General features: G+C 53.4%; 5 protein-coding genes across 5 annotated transcripts; 3 read left to right on the top strand and 2 right to left on the bottom strand.

Moving 5' to 3' along the window:
- Positions 1–216: 216 nt before the first annotated feature.
- ASPACDRAFT_75036 (cysteine hydrolase family protein) lies at positions 217–1,759 on the bottom strand. The gene is made up of 4 exons (XM_020204354.1): positions 1,631–1,759; positions 1,110–1,534; positions 913–1,044; positions 217–854 (listed from the first exon to the last, which is right to left on the bottom strand). Exons 1-4 carry the CDS (start codon positions 1,735–1,737, stop codon positions 352–354), a joined length of 1,167 nt encoding a protein of 388 aa, XP_020059768.1. The 5' UTR covers positions 1,738–1,759; the 3' UTR covers positions 217–351.
- A 620-nt stretch (positions 1,760–2,379) lies between these two features.
- Positions 2,380–3,417, bottom strand: ASPACDRAFT_1852411 (uncharacterized protein). Its single transcript, XM_020197246.1, has 2 exons — positions 2,858–3,417; positions 2,380–2,811 (listed from the first exon to the last, which is right to left on the bottom strand). The coding sequence occupies exons 1-2, from the start codon at positions 3,352–3,354 to the stop codon at positions 2,604–2,606; spliced, it is 705 nt and encodes a 234-aa protein (XP_020059767.1). The 5' UTR covers positions 3,355–3,417; the 3' UTR covers positions 2,380–2,603.
- A 786-nt stretch (positions 3,418–4,203) lies between these two features.
- ASPACDRAFT_1878401 (elongation of very long chain fatty acids protein) lies at positions 4,204–5,445 on the top strand (the record flags this gene model as incomplete). Its single annotated transcript, XM_020198136.1, has 4 exons — positions 4,204–4,617; positions 4,671–4,740; positions 4,800–5,012; positions 5,078–5,445. The coding sequence occupies 4 exons, from the start codon at positions 4,204–4,206 to the stop codon at positions 5,377–5,379; spliced, it is 999 nt and encodes a 332-aa protein (XP_020059766.1). The 3' UTR covers positions 5,380–5,445.
- A 1,014-nt stretch (positions 5,446–6,459) lies between these two features.
- nde1 (nuclear distribution protein NudE) lies at positions 6,460–8,366 on the top strand (the record flags this gene model as incomplete). The annotated part of the gene is made up of 2 exons (XM_020200140.2): positions 6,460–6,696; positions 6,807–8,366. 2 exons carry the CDS (start codon positions 6,460–6,462, stop codon positions 8,364–8,366), a joined length of 1,797 nt encoding a protein of 598 aa, XP_020059765.1.
- Positions 8,367–13,042: 4,676 nt separating this feature from the next.
- Positions 13,043–21,305, top strand: ASPACDRAFT_39042 (acetyl-CoA carboxylase ACC1; the record flags this gene model as incomplete). Its single annotated transcript, XM_020200534.1, has 5 exons — positions 13,043–13,198; positions 13,274–13,444; positions 13,513–20,047; positions 20,897–21,149; positions 21,239–21,305. 5 exons carry the CDS (start codon positions 13,043–13,045, stop codon positions 21,303–21,305), a joined length of 7,182 nt encoding a protein of 2,393 aa, XP_020059764.1.
- Between the last annotated feature and the right edge of the window lie 187 nt (positions 21,306–21,492).

The following is a 21,492-nucleotide window of genomic DNA, read 5'->3' as shown; positions in this document are numbered from 1 at the left end:
GGGGTTAAGGGAAACGTGGGGGAAAGGGGAGGGGAAACTGGGGTTGGGTCAAGAGGTGATAGAGGTGGAGGGATTAGATGTGTTGGGTGAGGGTGTAGGGTACTGGTGTTGGCGTTGGTTTTGTTGCTTTCTGCTTGATGATACCAGGGCTGTTTGCCATGTATACCTTTCTATTTTCTCTGCTTACAGTGACTTCAATCGATGACCGCTGTGCATCGTAAATCATGGTCGTATTCGTCGTTATTGCTAGCAATCATACTAAGTACCCAAACAACTCCTCTAAATCCGAACTCAGCTGAGTCTCAAGAAAACCATCAAATGAAGTCCAGAACATCGGCTCAAGAAGCAAAGCTAAACGGCCATCTGCGGAGCCAGCTTCTTCACAGTCACAGCCTTGAAGTTCTCCACCGCATGCACTACATCCTCCAGCTTGGTGACCGCCCCAAAGATCCCCCCCTCCATCTTCACCGACTCGATCGTGCTCACATGCAGCGAGGGCTCGCTGGCCGCCGTGCCATCCTCGAGAACCACACAGTCAAAGCCGCGGTCGTTGGCCTCGCGCATGGTCGTCGCCACGCACACGTCGGTCGTCACCCCGGCGATCACCAGGTTCTTGATCCCACGGTTTCGAAGAATGAGCTCGAAATCCGTATGCGCGAACGCTCCCTTCCCGGGCTTGTCGATCACAGGCTCCCCGGGGATTGGATACAGTTCGTCCACTGTGTCGTGGCCGACCTCCCCGCGGATCAGGAGACGGCCCAGCGGACCCGGCGAGCCGATCCCCAGTCCGGAGGCATTATTCCGAGATCGGTAGGTCTCTCTGCTAGACAGCGTCGACAGATCAGGGCGATGGCCTGATTGGAAAGTCAGTGGACCGGGATGATTTACAAGGATTTCGTTTGCAGTACGCACCTTCTCGGGTGTGGTAGATGGGAAACCCCGCCGCCCGAAAAGCATTCAGCAGATGCTGAAGTTTCGGAATCAGCGCCTGATTCGCAGAGATGTCATAGCCCTGGTACTCCATGTATCCACCCGGCGAACAGACTACGTCGCGTAGACATAGGTTAGTTCCGAAAAGACCCACTAAGCAGACAAGATAATATACGCACAGTCCTTTTGCATGTCGATGATTACTAACGCCGTGGTATAGGGGGTCAATGTGGCATCGTGCGGCCAATCGTACGGCACCGCCGCGATCTGACCCTTGCGGACCTTGTGGTGAGGGAGCTGTCGGGGTTTCTCGACAATCGGGCCGTGGTTGTGCGTGGGGTTCAGCACCGTCAACGTCCAAATGCCAGGAGTTCCAGCTGCAACTAGCATGAACGGGCAATCCATCAGCCGCGACGTCCGCCGTCGCTTCCTGGTCTCCTCCGTGAGACCATTCCGTGGACGGTAATGGCCACCGCGATCACACCGCAGCCAGACCTTGGCAGTCCGCCCCGGTTTCTTTTCCGTCGGCGTACTCGACGACTTGACTACGATGTTGTACCCATGTGCTTTGCCGTGGGCCGACACAGCTGCCAGTAAAGTCGCTCTGGGGAGAGGCGGGTTGCACCAATGTGAGTGATTGCCGCTGGCTGGAAAGAGGAGAAAGCAGAAAGGGGAGAGGAGGGGAGGGAGATGGACTTACTTGTCGGGATACGTTCCTTCCGGCGGCGGGAGCAATTGCATGGACATCTCCGGGATATCTTGAAGGTCGCTCGGCGCATCCAGGTTCAGATCAGTGGGATCTGCCATGGTGACAGGTGAGGTGGTGGTGGATGTCTGGCATCGCCGATCAGTCTTATCCAAAGCATTCATATGGCTATGGCCTCATAGAAGTAGTGAAGGGCTGTCGGGGAACATGAGAACAATCGAAGTATTGAAGTACTGCGCTTCCTCGATCGAAGCGAGTGCGTGGAAGGAATGTCCCCACGATGATGAGCAGCCGAAGGGGTTTTGTGCGTGGATATAGCGTAACCAGGGGTGGATTATCAGGGGGGGAGTGTTCATGTTCGGGCGGGATCTCCCCCAACACTCATTCACTCACAACACACTACTTCACCCGCCCAAGACACACTAGACAACAACACAAAATAGGCAAAGAAGGGGGCGGCGGCGGGAACGTACTGGAATCTGGGGTCGCACGTGGAAAATTATCCCTTGTGCCGAAAACAGGTTTTGGGGATTTCGAGGTCGGGGGAATGAATTAGGCTTTCTGGTTTGGAGGTATCAGCAGCCTTGTTAGGAGCACGGCTGGCTCCATATAAAGAGACACTGAACTGAAGGGAAGGTGTGGGAGGCACCGTGGACGCCGACTGACGGTGTGTGTCCACGTCCGGTCACGTGGTCCGCTCACTCACCGCTGACTTATCTCCACAACAAACACAAACAACTAATCTATCGATCAAACTCCTGCAGCAGATATCTATTATATTGATCTCACTATCGTCACTCTGCAAGAATACCGGTGTATTATCTCGCCAATGAGCAGTCAGCCTCGATGATGAATCCCAATTCTTCCAACCACGTAAGCAAGAGGCATAGAGGGGCACCTCAAAGTTCATTCTAATACATCAACGTCCTCGCGTACGTCGCGCCTTTTGTTCCACCGCACGATTCATCTAGATGGTCCCGGATTGGTGATCGGAAATGTCGGTGCGCTTCATGTTACTCTGCGCTTCGTCTGGCACGACACCATCCTGGCCATATTGTAGAGATGAATCAGCTAGTGGAAGGTTTGCCGCCTCAGCATCTTCGTGAGCAAACCAAAGACCGTCGTGTCCAGTAGCTTGGATTGCTTCGCGCAGGCCGCCATACCCTCGAACTTCCCTGGAATATGTCAGTCGGCACTCCTGCACTTGGGACTGATACTCACTCCGAGACAGGTGCGCCCCACTCTATGCCATTCTGAGCTCTGAACGCCTTGTAGTAACAGCAATGTTCACCTATGCCGTCTATGATACAATGCGCACACGCAGCAGCAAACAATGCACGTCCTCGAAACGGTGGCGCGATGACACAGCGTCGAAACGTGGCTGAGGCCGAGCATTGAGTGCAAGGATCAACTTCCACGCCCCGACGATACAATATAGAAGCATCCGCAAAGCATCGGTTGTAGTCGTCCGCCACGTAGTCTTGCCAATCTTTCCTCTTGGTCGTCACGACATGGGCGTTCACCGGCTCCAGGGGCTGTACCACTTCTAGCAGTACCGCAGTTTCTTGTTGATCGTACTCATCCTCATCTTCTGCGTTGAATGTCCGATGGATCTCTACAGCATGGAATGAGTATTCGAGTAGAGGCGGTAGGAGAAGAAGTGGACCTTTTTCTGCGTTCTGCCAGCGGCGTTCTGCCTCGGCCACAGTAAGCGACATTTTGAGCTCAAATCGACATGGGCAAGTCCTGAATCGTAGCGGAACAGATGCAGTTGGGAAAAGAGAGATGAGAAAACGAGGGTATTGCAGGGAGAGGGTTCCAGTTGTAGGGTTAGGAGAATGATTGTAATGAGAGAAGGTGACCTGATAAAAAAGGTAAGCTGTTCGGTAGCTGCAATACTCAATGTGCTATGATAAGTCGTCTGTAGAAATCAAGTCAGTGCAATGTGTCTTCACTTCAAAAGACGCGTAGAGCAAGGTTCCTTGATAACCAGTGTACCAAATTCTACCTCGCATCTATCTCTCCTTGAAGTGATCGGCCAAATCAGCAATAACACTCTTCCTCAGAGCGGAACTGTTTGTCAAAGATCAAGTATCAATCGGAACTCCGCCACATTTCGGCTGTCTCGTCGGTGAATGGAGTGCTGCAACGATGCGGAATATCATCTCCGATGTTGGAAGCTGCTATCACTGAACGGTCTTCAAATTCAAAGCAGAACACAAACCATGTCTTCTCCAGAGTACCCTCCGACGCTGTCAGCCACTTAGAAACTTCTGAAGCTCAGTTCTGGACCAGAGAAGGAAAGAAGGTCCTCAATTAGGAAGGCATCAAAGTCACATGAACCTCGAATCACAACAACTACACGCCCCATCGGGTCATTTGCCTGTTGCACAACAGGCCAGCCAGCATCCATGTCTTGATCACCACTCAAAAAGACTGCTCGCTTATATCTCTCTCAGGCAACCCCGTTCTTTTATCTTAGTCGCATCTCCTTCTCAGAACTTCCATGCCCTTCCCCCTCCCAGCCAGAGTTGAGGCGAATCTCCGGTAGTAGGATAGCAGCAGGAATGGACTCGACCTCCTCCGTTCATACCTTGCCCATTCCTTCGCTTGACCGCTCTTATGGCATTGATTTGTGGCCCTGGTTCAACAGAGCCTTCGAGGCTGCTGTAGGGTATCCAGCCAACAGTTTCCGATTCATCGAAGGCAAGACACCTCTTTCTACGCTGAAAGAAACCTCAACTGTTCTTGTCCTATATTATACAGTGGTCTTGGGAGGACAAAGTTTCATGAGCAATCGAGAGCCATTGCAATTGAAGAGGCTTTTTCTTTTGCACAACTTCTTCCTCAGCCTCATCAGTGCCATTCTTCTGGCACTTTTTCTGGAACAGATAGTACCGAGCATCGCGAGGAACGGATTGCACTGTGCCATCTGTGATCTCGAGGGTGGCTGGACCCAGCCCATGGTTGTACTATATTATGTATGCCCGACCCAGTTCGTCATCTTTCCCGGTGTGCTAATGCGTCGAGACAGTTGAATTACCTGACTAAGTACTTCGAGCTCCTGGACACGGTCTACTTGTTTCTGATGAAGAAGCCTCTCAGTGAGCATAGCCGTCTACTGCACATCGCCAGACGTCCACTCTGACCTGGCCTTATCCAGCGTTCCTGCATTGCTACCATCACGGCGCAACCGTCTTCCTATGCTATACTCAGTTGGTTGGGACTACGGCGATCTCGTGGGTTGTGATCACACTGAACCTAGCTGTCCATGTCATCATGTACTGGTACTATTTCCAGGCCGCACGAGGAACTCGCATCTGGTGGAAAGCCTGGATCACTCGGGGCCAAATCCTCCAATTTGTGATTGCGCTGGGTTCGTCCTGTACCCTTCAACACTGTTCGGGTAGAACAATGGTACTGACCAGCATGACCCCGCAGGCTTTGTTTCCTACGGCTCTTTCTTTGTATACTTCCCTCAGTATGGCTTATGTGTGGGCAGCGTATTGGCCACAGTTACCGGAGACGTGGTGATCAGCTCGTACCTGGTTTTGTTCGTGTTGTTCTACCTGGCCACATATCGGAAAGACGGCAGGATGCCTAGTGCCCGCGTAGCTGTGCGACCTATAACCCAGGCACCAGCTTCGGTGCCCCATCTGGTTGTGGCTGCTATGTCCAGTGGGTACGATAACCGAATCGAGACAGGGTTGACTGGTGCCGGTGCCCGGGCACGGAAAGTCTAGTGGTGCGGGCCAGGCTGCCATGGATCAGCGAAGTGACTGAGTGGCAGTCGCGACATTACACACGTGGATGATATTTCTAGCATTTTTAGCATCGGGTGGCCTTTTGCTGGATACAAAAGCTGTGCTGGTGTCAATAATCGGACAGGGTTTCGTCGGACGACGTTCACATGATCAAGGGCGCGTCTTCTGATCGAGCACTACTCCGCAAGCGGCACTGTCAGTATTCTTATAGAAACATGATAACATCTTTAGCATTCATGCAACGAAGCTGCATCATTACCTAGCAATCATCAATATACAGCTATGACAGTTGTTACGGGGTCACAGATAGATTAAGATCGTAAATAAAAACAACAATGATAACAAGCCAAACAACCCAAAACAACCCAAACAACCAGGATATACTCACCTCAGGCCACGACGTCACCGGAACTAGTCCAGACCCGGTTTAGTTGGAGACACCGCCCCGTAAGTTACCCGTCACTACCGATAAGTTGCTGCTTGGGTGGTTCAAGACGGTTAGTTGTTGTTGTCCCGTGGACGGAATCATCAATTCAATCTGGCGCCCGTTCCGGCTTTGGCTCTGGATAGCATCACCACCCATCAACCCAACTATCTGCTCTGAAAACAATCCTTCCACTTCTTCTTTCGAACCCCACTTTCTTCTTCCATCCCCCCCCCCTCCCTTCCCTCCTTCCCTCTGTGAGGGTAGTCCCCCAAGGTAAGTCAATTCATTCAACGCCAGCGCTGGTCTCAAATCTTGACACTCTCAGCTCGCTTCTGGGCCGTCTCCTTTTGACCCTTCCATCCCTCCGTCGCCTCCCACACCGTCGCAATCTCTCCCCCGAGTGCCTGCGACACCGCCCGGCCCCTCCACCAGCACCACCAGTTCACGCACGGTAGTTCCTTCGCTTTCCCGTTGCATGCTGTCGACTCTCGCCTTTTATTTCCATCTTATTCTAATCACTCAACAATCCCCCCGTTGAGTGACCTCCCCCCCTGCAGATCTGAGTCTCATTTTGAAGTGGTCTCCTGGAACGTGCGTCTCTCACGCCGGCCTCAGCTGCTGGTGCGGGAACCATGCCATCCGTCGACGATTCTTCGGCCACCCGGCCCAACGGCACTAGCTCGAGGTCGGACCAGCTCGCGTACTACAAAGCGCAATATGAACAGCTGGAGGCTGAGCTGTCGGAATTCCAGGCTTCCAGCCGCGAACTGGAGGCCGAGTTGGAAAAGGATATCGAGGCGTCGGAGAAGCGAGAACGGCAGCTGAAGGAACGGCTGGAAAACTTGAGATACGAGATCGACGACTGGAAGGTGAGCAACTTTAGAATTCTAACTGCTTCTCTTTTTTTACCTTTCTGGCGCTCCCTCGTGGCCCAGCCTGGTGATGGTGAACATCGGCACTAACCTTTCACCCCTTGCAGTCCAGATACAAGCAGGCCAAGTCGGAGGCCAGCGCGGCCCAGAATACGCTGCAGAAGGAAATTACCAAGTTGCGCGATGGCAACCGCACCCTACAACTCAAATTGCGCGACATCGAAGTCGCGAACGATGATTATGAACGTCAGGCCCGCCACACCACTTCATCCCTGGAGGATCTGGAGCAGAAGTACAACATGGCGATCGAGCGCAGCGTCTTGCTCGAGGAAGAGGTCAAGAATGGCGAAATGGAGCGTGAGAGCCTACGGATTGAGAACCAACGTCTCCGTGATGAACTGTCGGAGCAGAGAGTCGAGGCTGAGATTCTCTCGGAGAAGCTTCGACACGAACAGAACGGTGGTCGCCGCAGAAAGCCTGCGTCCTTGATCTACCGCACTCCATCAACACCTCAGACCCCCGAGATCTTCGACCGCACTCTCAGCGCTTCTACTGTGTCTACTCCTATGTTCCAGACACCGCCGATCAAGAATGCTCTCATGACTGTGACCGCCACTCCTCCTTCGCCACCCATGTCTGAGGCGTCGATCAGTGTCCCGACTAGCATGCGCAAGACTGCCAGCGCCACTCCTGGATTCCCGTTCAAGAAGGCTGGTGGTGGCGCTCAGCTGGGCTCCCGGTCGATGTATGACTCGAAGAAGACCCCAAAGAAGTCTCGGGGTTCCACCTTCAACTCCAACAACGGTCGTTCCAATACAACGACCCTGCCATTTGCGAGCGCGTTTCAGCCGGGAGGCATTAGCACCAATGACCCCACCTCGTCCGCCAGCATCAACAACGACCGATCCACCACACTGCCCAAGTCGGGATCCCTTTATCAGATCCGCGGCCTGATCGGCAAGATGCAGCAGTTGGAAGAGCGTGTTCACTCTGCCAAGTCCAAACTCCCGGCACCCTCTGATTCGCCTTCTCGTATCTCGTCGCGGTCTGGATCTATTGTCGGTGACAGCCCAGTTTCCTCGACGATCACTATGCGCCAGAACTCGGCGCGTAAACGAATCAGTGGCAGCAGCTTCAGCTCGTCTGTGCGTGAAGGCGACACGGCCTCATCTTACAACACTCGACCTTCATTTGGCGCTCGAACTCAGGGTGACAGTCGGCCTAGCAGCCGGACCAGCTATTCCAGCTCCTTCAGCCAGAGCACCCATCCCAGTGTTGCGCCTTCTACTCATTCGGCACGTCCTGAAAGCCGACAGAGTCGTACTAAAACGCCACTGGGACACTATTCGACCAATCCCACCACTGAAAGTCGGCGCCCCCGGTCTTCGCTCAGCAACCCGTCCGTACAGAACGGCCATACAAGCGGCATGTCCAACATTGACGAAGATGAGGACTTGGCGTTCCGAATGTCAGTGCGAGCCAAGATTAGCGAGGCTCGGGAGGCACGCTTTCCGTCATTCTCTACGCCCGTCCACACCCCTACCAGCTCAGTGAAGACGGTCAAGAAACGCACGCCTAGCGGGATCCCGGCGCCACCACGGAGCTTCCGCACTAGCACCGGATATGAGCCGAAGACCAATATTGGTGATCTTGGCGAGACCTTCTAGGCTTTTGATAAATTTCTTATTCTATTCTTGCAATACCCTTTTTTTCCCTTAACCCCGATTGACAATTCCAGAGGGGCTTTACGAAGTTCACGGCCGCTACGCAGGTGTTGATCCCCTTCTACTTATTCCCAGTTGAGAACATTCTTTCCCTCATTTGTACTTTTTTTTTTTCTCTACTACTCTCTTGTGCTCTTCCTCGCTTTCCGTGCGACTACCCCCTTGGCAAGTGACTTTTTTTGAGTTGAGATATTGCGTGTGTGTGTTTCTCGAGAACATCTTCTTCTGGAAGACATTGCTTGGGCCGGCTCATGGGTCTATGATCCAGGCTTATTACAATGCAAATGCCGTGGCGATGCCCTGTATCTGATTGCGGGGACGCAAAGACCCGGCCTGTACAGCTGTTGGTGGGCAATGTGACTTGATTAGACTGGCGCGATGACGGACGGATGGATGGATTGAGGATTATTGTCGGAGCAGAGGGTTGAACTCTGTCTCACGGCGTCCAAGCTGTTACTCAGCACTCTTTGTTTCTTTGACTGTCTGCTATCTGTCTCCCTGTGTATTGAGTAAATTGCCTTTGGCGCTAGAGAATAATACCCAGTGACGGATAGATTTGGTTCTGTAGTGCACCGTATTGAGACCGGCTGTTGTCTGCTTATTGAGAAAACAGAGTGGTCGGCTAGGTTCAGATCTGCATCACCACATTCTCCTCAGCATGCGGAGAAGGTCCTGCGAGAGAGATTCTAATATTTTGCAATTTCTCATGATCTAAGCACATGATGCCTAGCCATTCACTTTCTTTCTAAATCGGTCAGTCAAGCCAAGTTTCCCAGACACAATTCCAACAAATCAAGAAGCCTTTCCAGATGGCCACTATTGGCAGGCAGTTGTTGAAACTGGAATAATAAGTGGAAAGGACAGAAGAAGAAGGATGTCGTGTCAATGCGAGTGCTCGGATCCAATCCTGTACATATATATTTTCGCCGGGTGGGCTCATCTTTAACCACCCAACAATCCCTTGCTCTCAATGTTTTTGCTCCACCACACTTACGGTCCACACCTCGTGTCTTGCCTCTTATTTGCCGAATCTGCTTCTAATTGGCAGAGAAGATAGCTCAAGCTCGGTGATTCTACCTAAAAACATGGACCCAGGCCTGATCGCAGCTTCTTGTTACACCACCGCTGATTATTGAGTTCAATGCTAAGGATCGCCTGCATAGGTTCACGATGTCGTGCTACAAAACATACCTTATCGTCTTTCCCAATCAATCCCCATTCTCGACAGCTACAGCTATAGAGCCCACCAAGTATATCAACCGATGGTGGGATTCGAAGTAAGTTCGTGCGGCGGTGCCGAAGTCCTCGTGCTGGTCCGGGCAACGAACTGACGGCCACGGCCACGCATCGTGGATCTTAATCTGGATTAGCCTTATCTGAGGAGCCTCTCCTGAGTCGGTCCTGACCAGCCACACTACGGAGTACTTAATAAGGTAAAGGTTACTTGACTTACTCAGTATGTACTCCGTACTGTAGTTAGTTAGCCACTGTACGTACCCAGGTAGACTACGCACTACCTGACTAACCTGAAGGATTGAAGGAATCTTCAGCCAATAGTCCATCTCCCCGGCCTCCGTCAATCTTACGGGAGATTCGGTGAGTGTTGCAAGTCAAGGGCTGAGTAACGGGGGTCTGGCTCCTTCTGGATCTCCGATGAGGTCCGGATTCGGACTCCGAGAGCCTGAAGGAAGTTGTTGGTTGTTCTGCCCACGAACTATGGGAACTGCAATCGTTCTGTGCCAAACGCAAGTCTAATCCCCCCATCCATTGTTTTGTTCGATGCCATCGTCACCATCTCGATCGGGTATCCTCAAGCGGCGGACAATCGAGCCTATCAGACTGCCGTGTAACCCCCAGAGAACCTTACCTTCGGTTCCAGCCAGTTCATCGTGGTTATACTCCAGTGTTCGTTGACGTACTACAAGGTAAACCTGGGCTGTGTAGCCCTGTGTTCTTCACAGGACGGTTCTTCTTGGTCTTGCTCCAATCACCATGCGCGATTCCCAGCCCAGCTAGCGAGGTCCAGCCCCACGTCTGGAACTCGAGGTTCATGTTCGGTCTAGTCGAGTTGAACTGGCATATTTGGTGGCTCTGTGGTGGTTCTCAGGGAGAGAGGTTTCCAGCAATTCCGGTTCTTCGATACCGGCCAACGGGTCTTCACTTGGGTTCCATCATCCATGTCTCCGAGGGATTGGGCGCGCGGGCCCCGCCGGGGACGGTCGGTCTCGGCCAGGATCCACGAGGGTTGGGGTTGCTAAACGCCTGGGCGGAAGGAGATCGTCGCGTGGGAATTTTCTTCGCGCTTCTCCTTTTCTTGGGGGAAGTTCTGTTTTTGACGTGCCGGTTGTTGGTCGGTATGGATGCTATTTTATTTTGGGAGGGAGTGGGATGATGAGCTGAGATTACGGATTCGTGGGTTTTTAGTTGCAAATCAAGGGATCTAGGTTTGTATAGGTTTTCTACTGGATATCTTGATGTCAAGGTAGACTACTATACAGTCCCGAGTACTCTCCAGTTCATCAGATTCGACTGCATAGAAGCCAAGATGAATTTGGTGAGAAGGCAGTCCCGTGACTTCCCACGATCCCCAACGCGATGACAACTGCTGCCGATCCCATTGGCGCTGACGGGTGGGGCGTCAACAGACTCCCAAACAGGTTAGAAGCAGGGATGGCCCCGTTCGGGAGTTTCTGTGGAGAAAAAAACATCAAGAACGAAGTCGGGCTCTCTCTTCCTGACCGGCTGCAGTGCTCAGGTACCACCGCTTTTGAATCAATGATAATACATCAATGCTTTTGGGGGGGGGGGTGCCGCTGCCCGTTGGCACGGTCTACCGTCACTGATTCATGAGCGCTGGCCCTACTCCATAATAGAATCATTACATGGAGATACATGCAAAATACATTTCACACGGACCGGTATAGTAACCCAGAGTAAAGCACTAAGCTTGGATCTGCCGAGCTCCTCCTCCAGGTACTCTGACCGTCATGGCGCTCCGAGGGTCGGAGTAATTCCTCAGTCCGAACTATAACAGTTTCGAAAGACAGCAATCCTCCGTGCACGAAAAAGAAAAAAAAAAAAAAGAAATAAGAGGTTAGCTGGATTCTAGAGAAAGAAGTGATATAAGATGCCATGGTCCGGTCGGTTTCTTGGTCGCGTTCAGACTGAGTAGTCTACGAAGATGGAGTGGGCGCGGCGCGATCTGTAACTCCGGACTTGTCGGGGAATTTGTCCCGCAACACCGCAACACACAGACCGTCAGTTAATAGATGGTAATTTACCAGACTCAACCTTAGATTACCGGGAATCAATACAGACTACTAGGTACAATACAGACATTGTTCCATGATCGACGGAATGGAAGGCATTGGAAGATAGTAATTGAAAGTGGTGGTGGTGGATGGAAGTTGTAGTACCGAGGAGTGCCTTACATGAGGAATTCCGGGCGGGGATTGGCTGTCAAGGGTCGGAGGGACAAAGAAAAAGTTGTTGACTCGACAAATGCTGGGTTTTTGTTGGCAATTGGCAGTTGGCAAGGCAAGTCGACGACCAGAAAAAGTGGTGGGAAAAGGAAAAGGGAGGGCGGGGACGTCATGGGCCCAACAACCACAAACTGGATGGATCCAAACCAGGCCGCACCGCTATTCGAGTAGTGAATCAGTTTTCCCGATCCCCGATCCACTGCACTAAGTTACTGCCCGCCCTTCCGCTGTAATTACCAATACCACAATACCAACTTCAATTCCATGATGATGATCGACTTCGGGGAGTAACTGTAAAGTCTACTACTACAGTACTGTACCTCTGTACCTCTGTCCCTCTATCCATACAGTACAACAACTCAACTCTGCCTCAACTCTGTCTACTCCTTCTGGCAATTAAATTTATTCTTCGCATCCCCATTCTTCTCCTCGTCCTCTCCTTCCTCTTTCTTCTTCTTCTTCCACTTTCTCTCCTCTGTAATTCCCAATTGAAAGCCGGCCCGGCCTCTTCTCCATCTATCCATCCTCCCCTCACCCTCTCCCTCCCCTCCCTTTCCTCTCTCCCCAACTACTCTCTCGCAGGTGTGTTTAGTTACAGTAAGTTCCGTTCCGGACCCAGACTTTCACTTTGGCTCCAGTCCCTCCCTCCCACTTCTTTCCCCATCCAATCCCATTCCCTCCCCTCCAGCTGCTACTCGCCCTCTATTTTTTTTTATTTTGCCTCCATCTACTTTTTCCCTCCCCTCCCTGGCGCATCGCGCATTCTCTCCCTCCTTTCAATTCTTCTTCGCACTGTTTGCTGACAGCTGACTCGGTTCGCTCACCTTGTCTCAGCCTCAGGAAACTGCAAATAACCTTTCTCTCCTCCCTTCTTCACTCCCGCCAATTCTTCACTTTTATAAAGAACGGTGAGGGCGTTCTTCACAAACCTCCGCCAGTCGCGCCTCCCTTCCATCGCCATCTCTCCTCCCAGGCCGGTCAATTCGTTGCGCCCCGTCCCTACCGATCTCGCCTGCATCCTCTTCTTTCCGCTTCATACGCTTCTCCCGCGACCTTTAATTCCTCTCTCTCGAGTGATTTATTTGCATTCCATTGCATGGGATTTCTATAATACCTAATCCTCCCGACTTTTGCATCATGAGCGCCACCAACGGTGCCGTCAACGGCCAGGCTGGCTCCAAAGCCGCCAACCTCCCCTCACATTTCATTGGTGGTAACCACCTCGACGCTGCTCCCCCCAGTGCGGTCAGGGATTTCGTGGCCAAGCATGAGGGTCACTCCGTCATCAGCTCGGTGAGTTGCCCCGGAAGAAGTGTGGAGAGATGGGAGGCTTGGGATTTTCGTCACTAACCAACGAACCACGGTCAGGTTCTGATTGCCAACAACGGTATCGCTGCCGTCAAGGAGATCCGTTCCGTCCGGAAATGGGCTTACGAGACGTTCGGCAACGAGCGGGCCATTCAGTTCACAGTCATGGCCACGCCCGAAGATTTGCGAGCAAACGCAGATTACATCCGCATGGCGGACCAATACGTCGAGGTATGTGCTCCCGGACAGTTCGACTGGCTTACCACGCACGTGTCACTCACAGCTCTCGACCACATTAGGTTCCCGGAGGTACGAATAACAACAACTATGCCAATGTCGACTTGATTGTCGATGTGGCCGAGCGCATGGACGTGCACGCCGTCTGGGCCGGTTGGGGTCACGCCTCCGAGAACCCTCGTCTTCCCGAATCCCTTGCCGCCTCCCCCAAGAAGATCATCTTCATTGGTCCCCCCGCCTCGGCCATGCGCTCGCTGGGTGACAAGATCTCCTCGACCATCGTCGCACAGCATGCAGGTGTCCCCTGTATCCCATGGTCTGGAACCGGGGTCGACGAGGTCAAAGTCGACGACCAAGGTATCGTCACCGTCGATGATGAGGTCTACAAGCAGGGTTGCACGTTCTCGCCGGAAGAGGGTCTGGAAAAGGCCAAGGAAATCGGCTTCCCCGTCATGATCAAGGCCTCTGAAGGTGGTGGTGGTAAGGGTATCCGTAAGGTCGAGAGCGAGGAGGATTTCGTCAGCCTGTACAATGCTGCCGCCAACGAGATCCCCGGTTCCCCGATCTTCATCATGAAGCTCGCCGGTAACGCCCGTCACTTGGAAGTCCAGCTGTTGGCTGATCAGTACGGCAACAACATCTCCCTCTTCGGCCGTGACTGTTCCGTCCAGCGTCGTCACCAGAAGATTATCGAAGAGGCCCCCGTCACTATCGCCAAGCCCATCACCTTCCAGGCCATGGAGCGCGCTGCCGTCAGCCTGGGTCGCCTGGTCGGTTACGTGTCCGCTGGTACTGTCGAGTACTTGTACTCCCACGCCGACGACAAGTTTTACTTCTTGGAGCTGAACCCTCGTCTCCAAGTCGAGCACCCTACCACTGAGATGGTCTCCGGTGTTAACCTGCCCGCTGCTCAGCTGCAGATTGCCATGGGTATCCCCCTCCACCGCATCCGTGATATCCGTCTGCTCTACGGCGTCGACCCCAACACTTCCGGCGAGATTGATTTCGACTTCTCCAGCGAGGAGAGCTTCAAGACTCAGCGTCGTCCCCAGCCCAAGGGTCACACCACTGCTTGTCGTATCACCTCCGAGGACCCTGGCGAGGGTTTCAAGCCTTCCAGCGGTACCATGCACGAGCTGAACTTCCGCAGTTCGTCCAACGTCTGGGGTTACTTCTCCGTCGGTACCTCCGGTGGTATTCACAGCTTCTCGGACAGTCAGTTCGGTCACATTTTCGCCTACGGTGAGAACCGTCAGGCATCGCGGAAGCACATGGTTATCGCCTTGAAGGAACTAAGCATACGTGGTGATTTCCGTACGACCGTCGAATATCTGATCAAGCTGCTGGAGACTCCCGCGTTCGAGGACAACACCATCACCACCGGATGGCTGGACCAGCTGATCTCCAACAAGTTGACTGCGGAGCGTCCGGACCCCATCGTGGCCGTTCTGTGTGGTGCCGTGACCAAGGCCCACCAGGCCAGCGAGGCTGGTGTGGAGGAGTACCGCAAGGGCTTGGAGAAGGGTCAGGTGCCTTCCAAGGACGTCCTGAAGACCGTTTTCCCTGTGGATTTCATCTACGAGGGTATGCGGTACAAGTTCACCGCCACCCGCGCTGGTGTCGACAGCTACCACCTCTTCATCAACGGCTCCAAGTGCTCCGTCGGTGTTCGTGCGCTGGCGGACGGCGGTCTGTTGGTTCTCCTGAACGGACGCAGTCACAACGTCTACTGGAAGGAGGAGCCCGCCGCCACCCGTCTCAGTGTGGACGGCAAGACGTGCTTGCTCGAGCAGGAGAACGATCCTACTCAGCTCCGCACGCCCTCTCCCGGTAAGCTCGTCAAGTTTACCGTCGAGAATGGTGAGCACGTTCGGGCAGGCCAGGCTTTCGCTGAGGTTGAGGTCATGAAGATGTACATGCCTCTGATCGCCCAGGAGGATGGTATCGTCCAGCTGATCAAGCAGCCCGGAGCTACCCTGGAGGCTGGTGACATCCTGGGTATCCTCGCCCTCGATGACCCGTCCCGCGTCAAGCACGCTCAGCCCTTCACTGGCCAGCTGCCTGATCTCGGCCCTCCCCAGGTCGTCGGTAACAAGCCCCCTCAGCGTTTCTTCTTGCTGCACAGCATCCTCGAGAACATTTTGAAGGGTTACGACAACTCGGTCATCATGAACTCCACCATCAAGGAGTTGGTCGACGTCCTCCGCAACCCTGACCTTCCCTATGGAGAATGGAATGCCCAATCTTCCGCCCTGCACTCTCGTATGCCCCAGAAGCTTGATGGCCAGCTGGAGTACGTGGTTGATCGTGCTCGCGCCCGCAAGGCCGAGTTCCCTGCCAAGCAGCTGCAGAAGACTATTCAGAAGTTCATTGAGGAGAACATTAACCCTGCCGATGCCGAGATCCTCCGGACTACTCTTTCGCCCCTGCTGCACGTCATCAACAAGTACATGGATGGCCTCAAGGCCCACGAGTTCAACGTTTTCATTGGACTCTTGGAGCAGTACTACCAGGTCGAGCAGCTGTTCGCCGGCCGCAACTTCCGTGACGAGGATGCCATTCTGAAGCTCCGTGAAGAGAACAAGGAGGACATCTCCAGCGTCGTTCAGACTGTTCTGTCTCACAGCCGCATTGGCACCAAGAACAATCTGGTTCTCGCTATTTTGGCCATGTACCGTCCCAACCAGCCCGGTGTTGGCAACGTTGCCAAGTACTTCAAGCCCATCCTCAAGAAGCTTACTGAGCTTGAGTCCCGCTCCGCTGCCAAGGTCACTCTCAAGGCTCGTGAGCTTCTCATTCAGTGCGCCCTTCCCTCTTTGGAGGAGCGTCTGTCTCAGATGGAACTCATTCTTCGCTCCTCTGTCGTTGAGTCTCGTTACGGCGAGACTGGCTGGGACCACCGTGAGCCCGACTTCTCTGTCCTGAAGGAGGTGGTCGACTCTAAGTACACCGTCTTCGACGTGCTGCCCCGCTTCTTCGTGCACCAGGACGCTTGGGTCACTCTCGCCGCCCTCGAGGTGTACGTGCGCCGTGCTTACCGTGCCTACACCCTGAAGGGTATTCAGTACAACCAGGCCGGTGAGCCTCCTCTTCTCTCTTGGGACTTCACCCTTGGCAAGCTTGGTCAGCCTGAGTTCGGCTCTCTTTCCACCACCGACCCCTCCACTCCCAGCACCCCCACTGCCGAGTTGAACCCCTTCAAGCGTATCAACTCCATCAGCGATATGTCTTACCTCGTTGGCGATGGCAACGAGCCCATGAGAAAGGGTGTCATCTTCCCGGTTCAGTACTTGGAGGACGCTGCCGAGTATCTTCCTCGTGTCTTGGAGGTCTTCCCCCGGGCTGGTTCCAAGGCCAAGAGACCTAGTGACAATGGTTTGCTCGCCAACCTGGAGGGCAAGCGCCGTCCTGCTCCCCGCGTTGAGACTGATGGCGAGTTGAACAATGTTCTCAACATCGCTATCCGTGATGTCGAGGACTTGGACGACAACCAGATCGTCACTCAGGCCAACGAGTTGCTTGCGGACCTGAAGGAAGAGTTGCTTGCTCGCCGTATCCGCCGTGTCACTTTCATCTGTGGCAGGAACGGTATTTACCCTGGCTACTTCACTTTCCGTGGTCCCGCCTACGAGGAGGATGAGAGTATCCGCCACAACGAGCCTGCCCTTGCCTTCCAACTCGAACTCGGACGTCTGTCTAAGTTCAAGATCAAGCCTGTCTTCACCGAGAACCGTAACATCCACATCTACGAGGCTTACGGCAAGGGTCCTGAGAATGACAAGGCTGTTGACAAGCGCTACTTCGTTCGTGCTGTTGTGCGTCCTGGTCGCCTTCGTGATGACATCCCTACTGCGGAATACCTGATTTCCGAGGCTGACCGCCTGATGAACGACATCTTGGATGCCCTGGAGATTATCGGCAACAACAACTCCGATCTGAACCACATCTTCATCAACTTCTCGCCCGTCTTCAACCTCCAGCCTAAGGATGTTGAGCAGGCTTTGAACGGCTTCTTGGAGCGTTTCGGTCGCCGCCTCTGGAGACTGCGTGTCACTGGTGCTGAGATCCGCATCCTCTGCACCGATCCCGCTACCGGTGTTCCCTTCCCCCTGCGCGTGATCATCACCAACACCTTCGGTTTCATCATCCAGGTTGAGCTCTACATCGAGAAGAAGTCTGAGAAGGGTGAATGGATCTTCCACAGCATTGACGGTGGTAGCAACAAGCTTGGATCCATGCACTTGCGCCCCGTGTCCACTCCTTACCCTACCAAGGAATGGCTTCAGCCCAAGCGCTACAAGGCCCACCTCATGGGTACTCAGTACGTCTATGACTTCCCTGAGCTCTTCCGACAGGCCTTCCAGAACAGCTGGACCAAGGCCGTCGAGCAGATCCCGTCCCTGGCTGAGCAGCGCCCTCCCGTCGGTGAATGCATTGACTACAGCGAGCTTGTCTTGGATGACACCGACAATCTGGTCGAGATTTCTCGTGGTCCTGGTACCAACACCCACGGTATGGTCGGTTGGATCGTCACTGCTCGCACTCCTGAGTACCCTCGTGGCAGACGCTTCATCATTGTTGCCAACGACATCACCTTCCAGATCGGTTCGTTCGGCCCCCAGGAAGACAAGTTCTTCCACAAGTGTACCGAGCTGGCCCGCAAGCTTGGCATTCCTCGCATCTATCTTTCTGCCAACTCCGGTGCTCGTATCGGTATGGCTGATGAGCTCATTCCTTACTTCTCCGTTGCTTGGAATGACGCAAGCAAGCCTGAGGCTGGCTTCAAGTACCTCTACTTCACCCCCGAAGTCAAGAGCAAGCTGGATGCCAGTGGCAAGAAGGAGGTCATTACCGAGCTCATTACCGACGAGGGTGAAGAACGCCACAAGATCACCACCATCATCGGTGCCAAGGATGGCCTGGGTGTTGAGTGTCTAAAGGGTTCTGGTCTTATTGCTGGTGCTACTTCCAAGGCTTACGAGGATATCTTCACCATCACCCTGGTTACCTGCCGTTCCGTCGGTATTGGAGCTTACCTTGTCCGCCTCGGACAGAGAGCTATTCAGGTCGAAGGCCAGCCCATCATCCTTACTGGTGCCCCCGCTATCAACAAGCTGCTGGGCAGAGAGGTTTATACCTCCAACTTGCAGCTGGGTGGTACCCAGATCATGTACAAGAACGGTGTGTCTCACATGACCGCTACTGATGACTTTGAGGGTGTGCAGAAGATTGTGGAGTGGATGTCGTTTGTCCCTGACAGGAAGGGCGCTCCTATCCCCATCCGCCCCTGGTTCGATACTTGGGACCGTGACGTGGACTACTACCCTCCCAACAAGCAGCCTTATGATCCCCGCTGGCTCATTGCTGGTAAGCAGGACGACGAGGGCTTCCTCCCTGGTCTGTTCGACGCCGGCTCCTTCGAGGAAGCTCTCGGTGGATGGGCTCGCACCGTGGTTGTTGGTCGTGCTAGACTTGGTGGTATCCCCATGGGTGTCATCGCTGTTGAGACTCGCTCTGTTGAGAACGTCACTCCTGCCGACCCTGCCAACCCCGACTCCATGGAGATGATCAGCACCGAGGCTGGTGGTGTCTGGTACCCCAACTCGGCCTTCAAGACCGCCCAGGCTCTCCGTGACTTCAACAACGGTGAACAGCTGCCCGTTATGATCCTGGCTAACTGGAGAGGTTTCTCTGGTGGTCAGCGTGACATGTACAACGAAGTTCTCAAGTACGGTTCCTACATTGTCGACGCCCTCGTCAAGTACGAGCAGCCCATCTTCATCTACATCCCGCCTTACGGTGAGCTTCGTGGTGGATCCTGGGTCGTCGTCGATCCCACCATCAACCCTGACCAGATGGAGATGTACGCCGACGAAGAAGCCCGTGGTGGTGTTCTCGAGCCCGAGGGTATCGTCAACATCAAGTACCGCCGTGACAAGCAGCTGGACACCATGGCTCGTCTGGATCCTACTTATGGCGAGCTCCGCCGTTCTCTCGAGGACACTTCTCTCAGCAAGGAGCAGCTTTCGGACATCAAGGCCAAGATGGCTGTTCGCGAGGAGCAACTTCTGCCCGTCTACCTGCAGATTGCCCTCCAGTTCGCCGATCTTCACGACCGCGCCGGACGTATGCAGGCCAAGAACACCATCCGCCAGGCGCTCACCTGGAAGAACGCTCGTCGTTTCTTCTACTGGCGTCTCCGCCGCCGTTTGAGCGAGGAGCTGATCGTCAAGCGCATGGTCACTGCTGCTCCTTCTCCCGCTGCTCGCGACGGCACTGTTGCCATCCCCGCTGCTGCCGACGCCAGCGCTCCTGCTCAGACCGAGTCCGCTCGTGCGGTGCACCTCCGCACTCTGCACGGATGGACCGGCCTCCTTGACGACGAGCTGGAGCACGACGACCGTCGCGTGGCTATGTGGTACGAGGAGAACAAGAAGGCGATCCAGACCAAGGTCGACTCCCTCAAGACGGAGAACATTGCTACCGAGGTTGCGCAGTTGTTGATCAACAACAAGGAGGGAGGTCTCAAGGGTGTGCAGCAAGTTCTGAGCGTGCTTCCTGTTGAGGAGAAGGAGGCTGTTCTCAAGTTCTTGGCTGGTAACTAAAGGAATACCCCTTTCCATGCGGTTAGACGGCATTTTTTAGTTTTGTTCTTATCATGAACTATTTGGTATAAAGGTCGGGCCATTTATCCAAGGAGGGGTTTGTGATCTTTGTTTTTTTTATGGTAGGGTCAAGAGGGTGCATGGTGTGGCTTTGGTTTGTTTCATCGATGATGGGTGAAGGTGCATATACCACCCGGTTATGTGTTTATGTCTCAGTCTTGGTCTCAGTTCAGCATCTGGTTTTTGTGTATCTTACCTTTTAGCATATTCTTTTACAAATGCATTGTTCTGAACTATTTCTTTCCCTTCTATGTAAAGTTCGGAAGTGTAGTGCTGCTAATAAACCACGTGCTGCTGTGCTACCATTATGTTCCTATCGGTCTAGCACCGTCACAGGTTTGTCTCCCCACCTGGGAAAATGTTCTTTCCTTGGACATATTCATGATTCCTTAATAGTAGAACGGGTAAGACGCAGACTAGATACTTCCTACTCTTATATCAATTCAGTATACATTTGAGAATGCTCACAGTCCCAGCAGGCAGGCAGGCAGAAGCAGACAAGGCAGACCCCTGTTGCCGCGCCGGAATCCACTTTTGACAAAAATCCAGGCAACCCAAGTGCGGCGTGGTATTACCTACACCATACGATACCAATCAACATTCCCTTCCCCCTTCCCTCTTGAACAGTCTAGTCTATCTCTGTATTGTACTGTACTTCATTATAACCATCGCCGCCCAACCCTCTCTGGATACTGTAGTCTGTGTGAACGGATGCCTCTGATTGGGAGGAGACGAGGGAGGCCCTGCTACTTGCTAAGTGTCTACCTACCTAGCTACCTAGCAATCGCTCCCAGTCTTTACTGGCTACTGGCTACTGCTACTGCTACTGCTACTGCTATTGCTACTGCTACTGCTACTGCTACTGCTACTGCTACTGCTACTGCTACTGCTACTGCTACTGCTACTGCTACTGCTACTGCTACTGCTACTGCTACTGCTACTGCTACTGCTACTCTTTCCGCTGCTATAGTACTACGCAACACCAGCGAGCGACCTGCGGCAGATAAAGATCCTACGTTGAAAGGGAAAGAAAGGTTTGGTTTTTGTTGGTTTTTGTTGGTTTTTGTTGGTTTTTGTTGGTTTTTGTTGGTTGATTGTGACTGTGACTGTGATTGGGATGAAGGTCAGATGCAAAGGGACGGATGATGGGCACCGGAAGTATTGGAGAGCCGGACCATGTTTCCCCGTGATGTAGCGGGATTTCTTTAAGTGCGTGCTACGACCGAGAGTTACGACCGGCCGCATTGTTTTGGCCATAAGATTTCAGCAGGTTTCTAACATGGTTGTGATTAAATAGGATTGGACACATAGAGAGCTAGCTAGCCTGCAAGCAAAAGTAAGGGTTATAGCAGGTACAAGATGGGGTATTATCGTTTT

The sequence above is a fragment of the Aspergillus aculeatus genome (assembly GCF_001890905.1).
Source record: "Aspergillus aculeatus ATCC 16872 unplaced genomic scaffold ASPACscaffold_2, whole genome shotgun sequence".
NCBI classification, from domain to species: Eukaryota; Fungi; Ascomycota; class Eurotiomycetes; order Eurotiales; family Aspergillaceae; genus Aspergillus; species Aspergillus aculeatus.
Note: the sequence above shows the minus strand (reverse complement) of the source record. Positions and strands in the feature narration are given on the sequence as shown.

Bases quoted from the DNA above. Each gene is read 5' to 3' on its own strand.
- ASPACDRAFT_75036 (XM_020204354.1), bottom strand. From the start codon at position 1,737: ATGGCAGATCCCACTGATCTGAACCTGGATGCGCCGAGCGACCTTCAA. The intron at 1,535-1,630 runs GTAAGTCCATCT...GCCTCTCCCCAG, and splicing joins GAAGGAACGTATCCCGACAA to AGCGACTTTACTGGCAGCTG. The intron at 855-912 runs GTGCGTACTGCA...CTTTCCAATCAG, and splicing joins CATCTACCACACCCGAGAAG to GCCATCGCCCTGATCTGTCG.
- ASPACDRAFT_1852411 (XM_020197246.1), bottom strand. From the start codon at position 3,354: ATGTCGCTTACTGTGGCCGAGGCAGAACGCCGCTGGCAGAACGCAGAA. The intron at 2,812-2,857 runs GTGAGTATCAGT...GACATATTCCAG, and splicing joins TGGGGCGCACCTGTCTCGGA to GGAAGTTCGAGGGTATGGCG.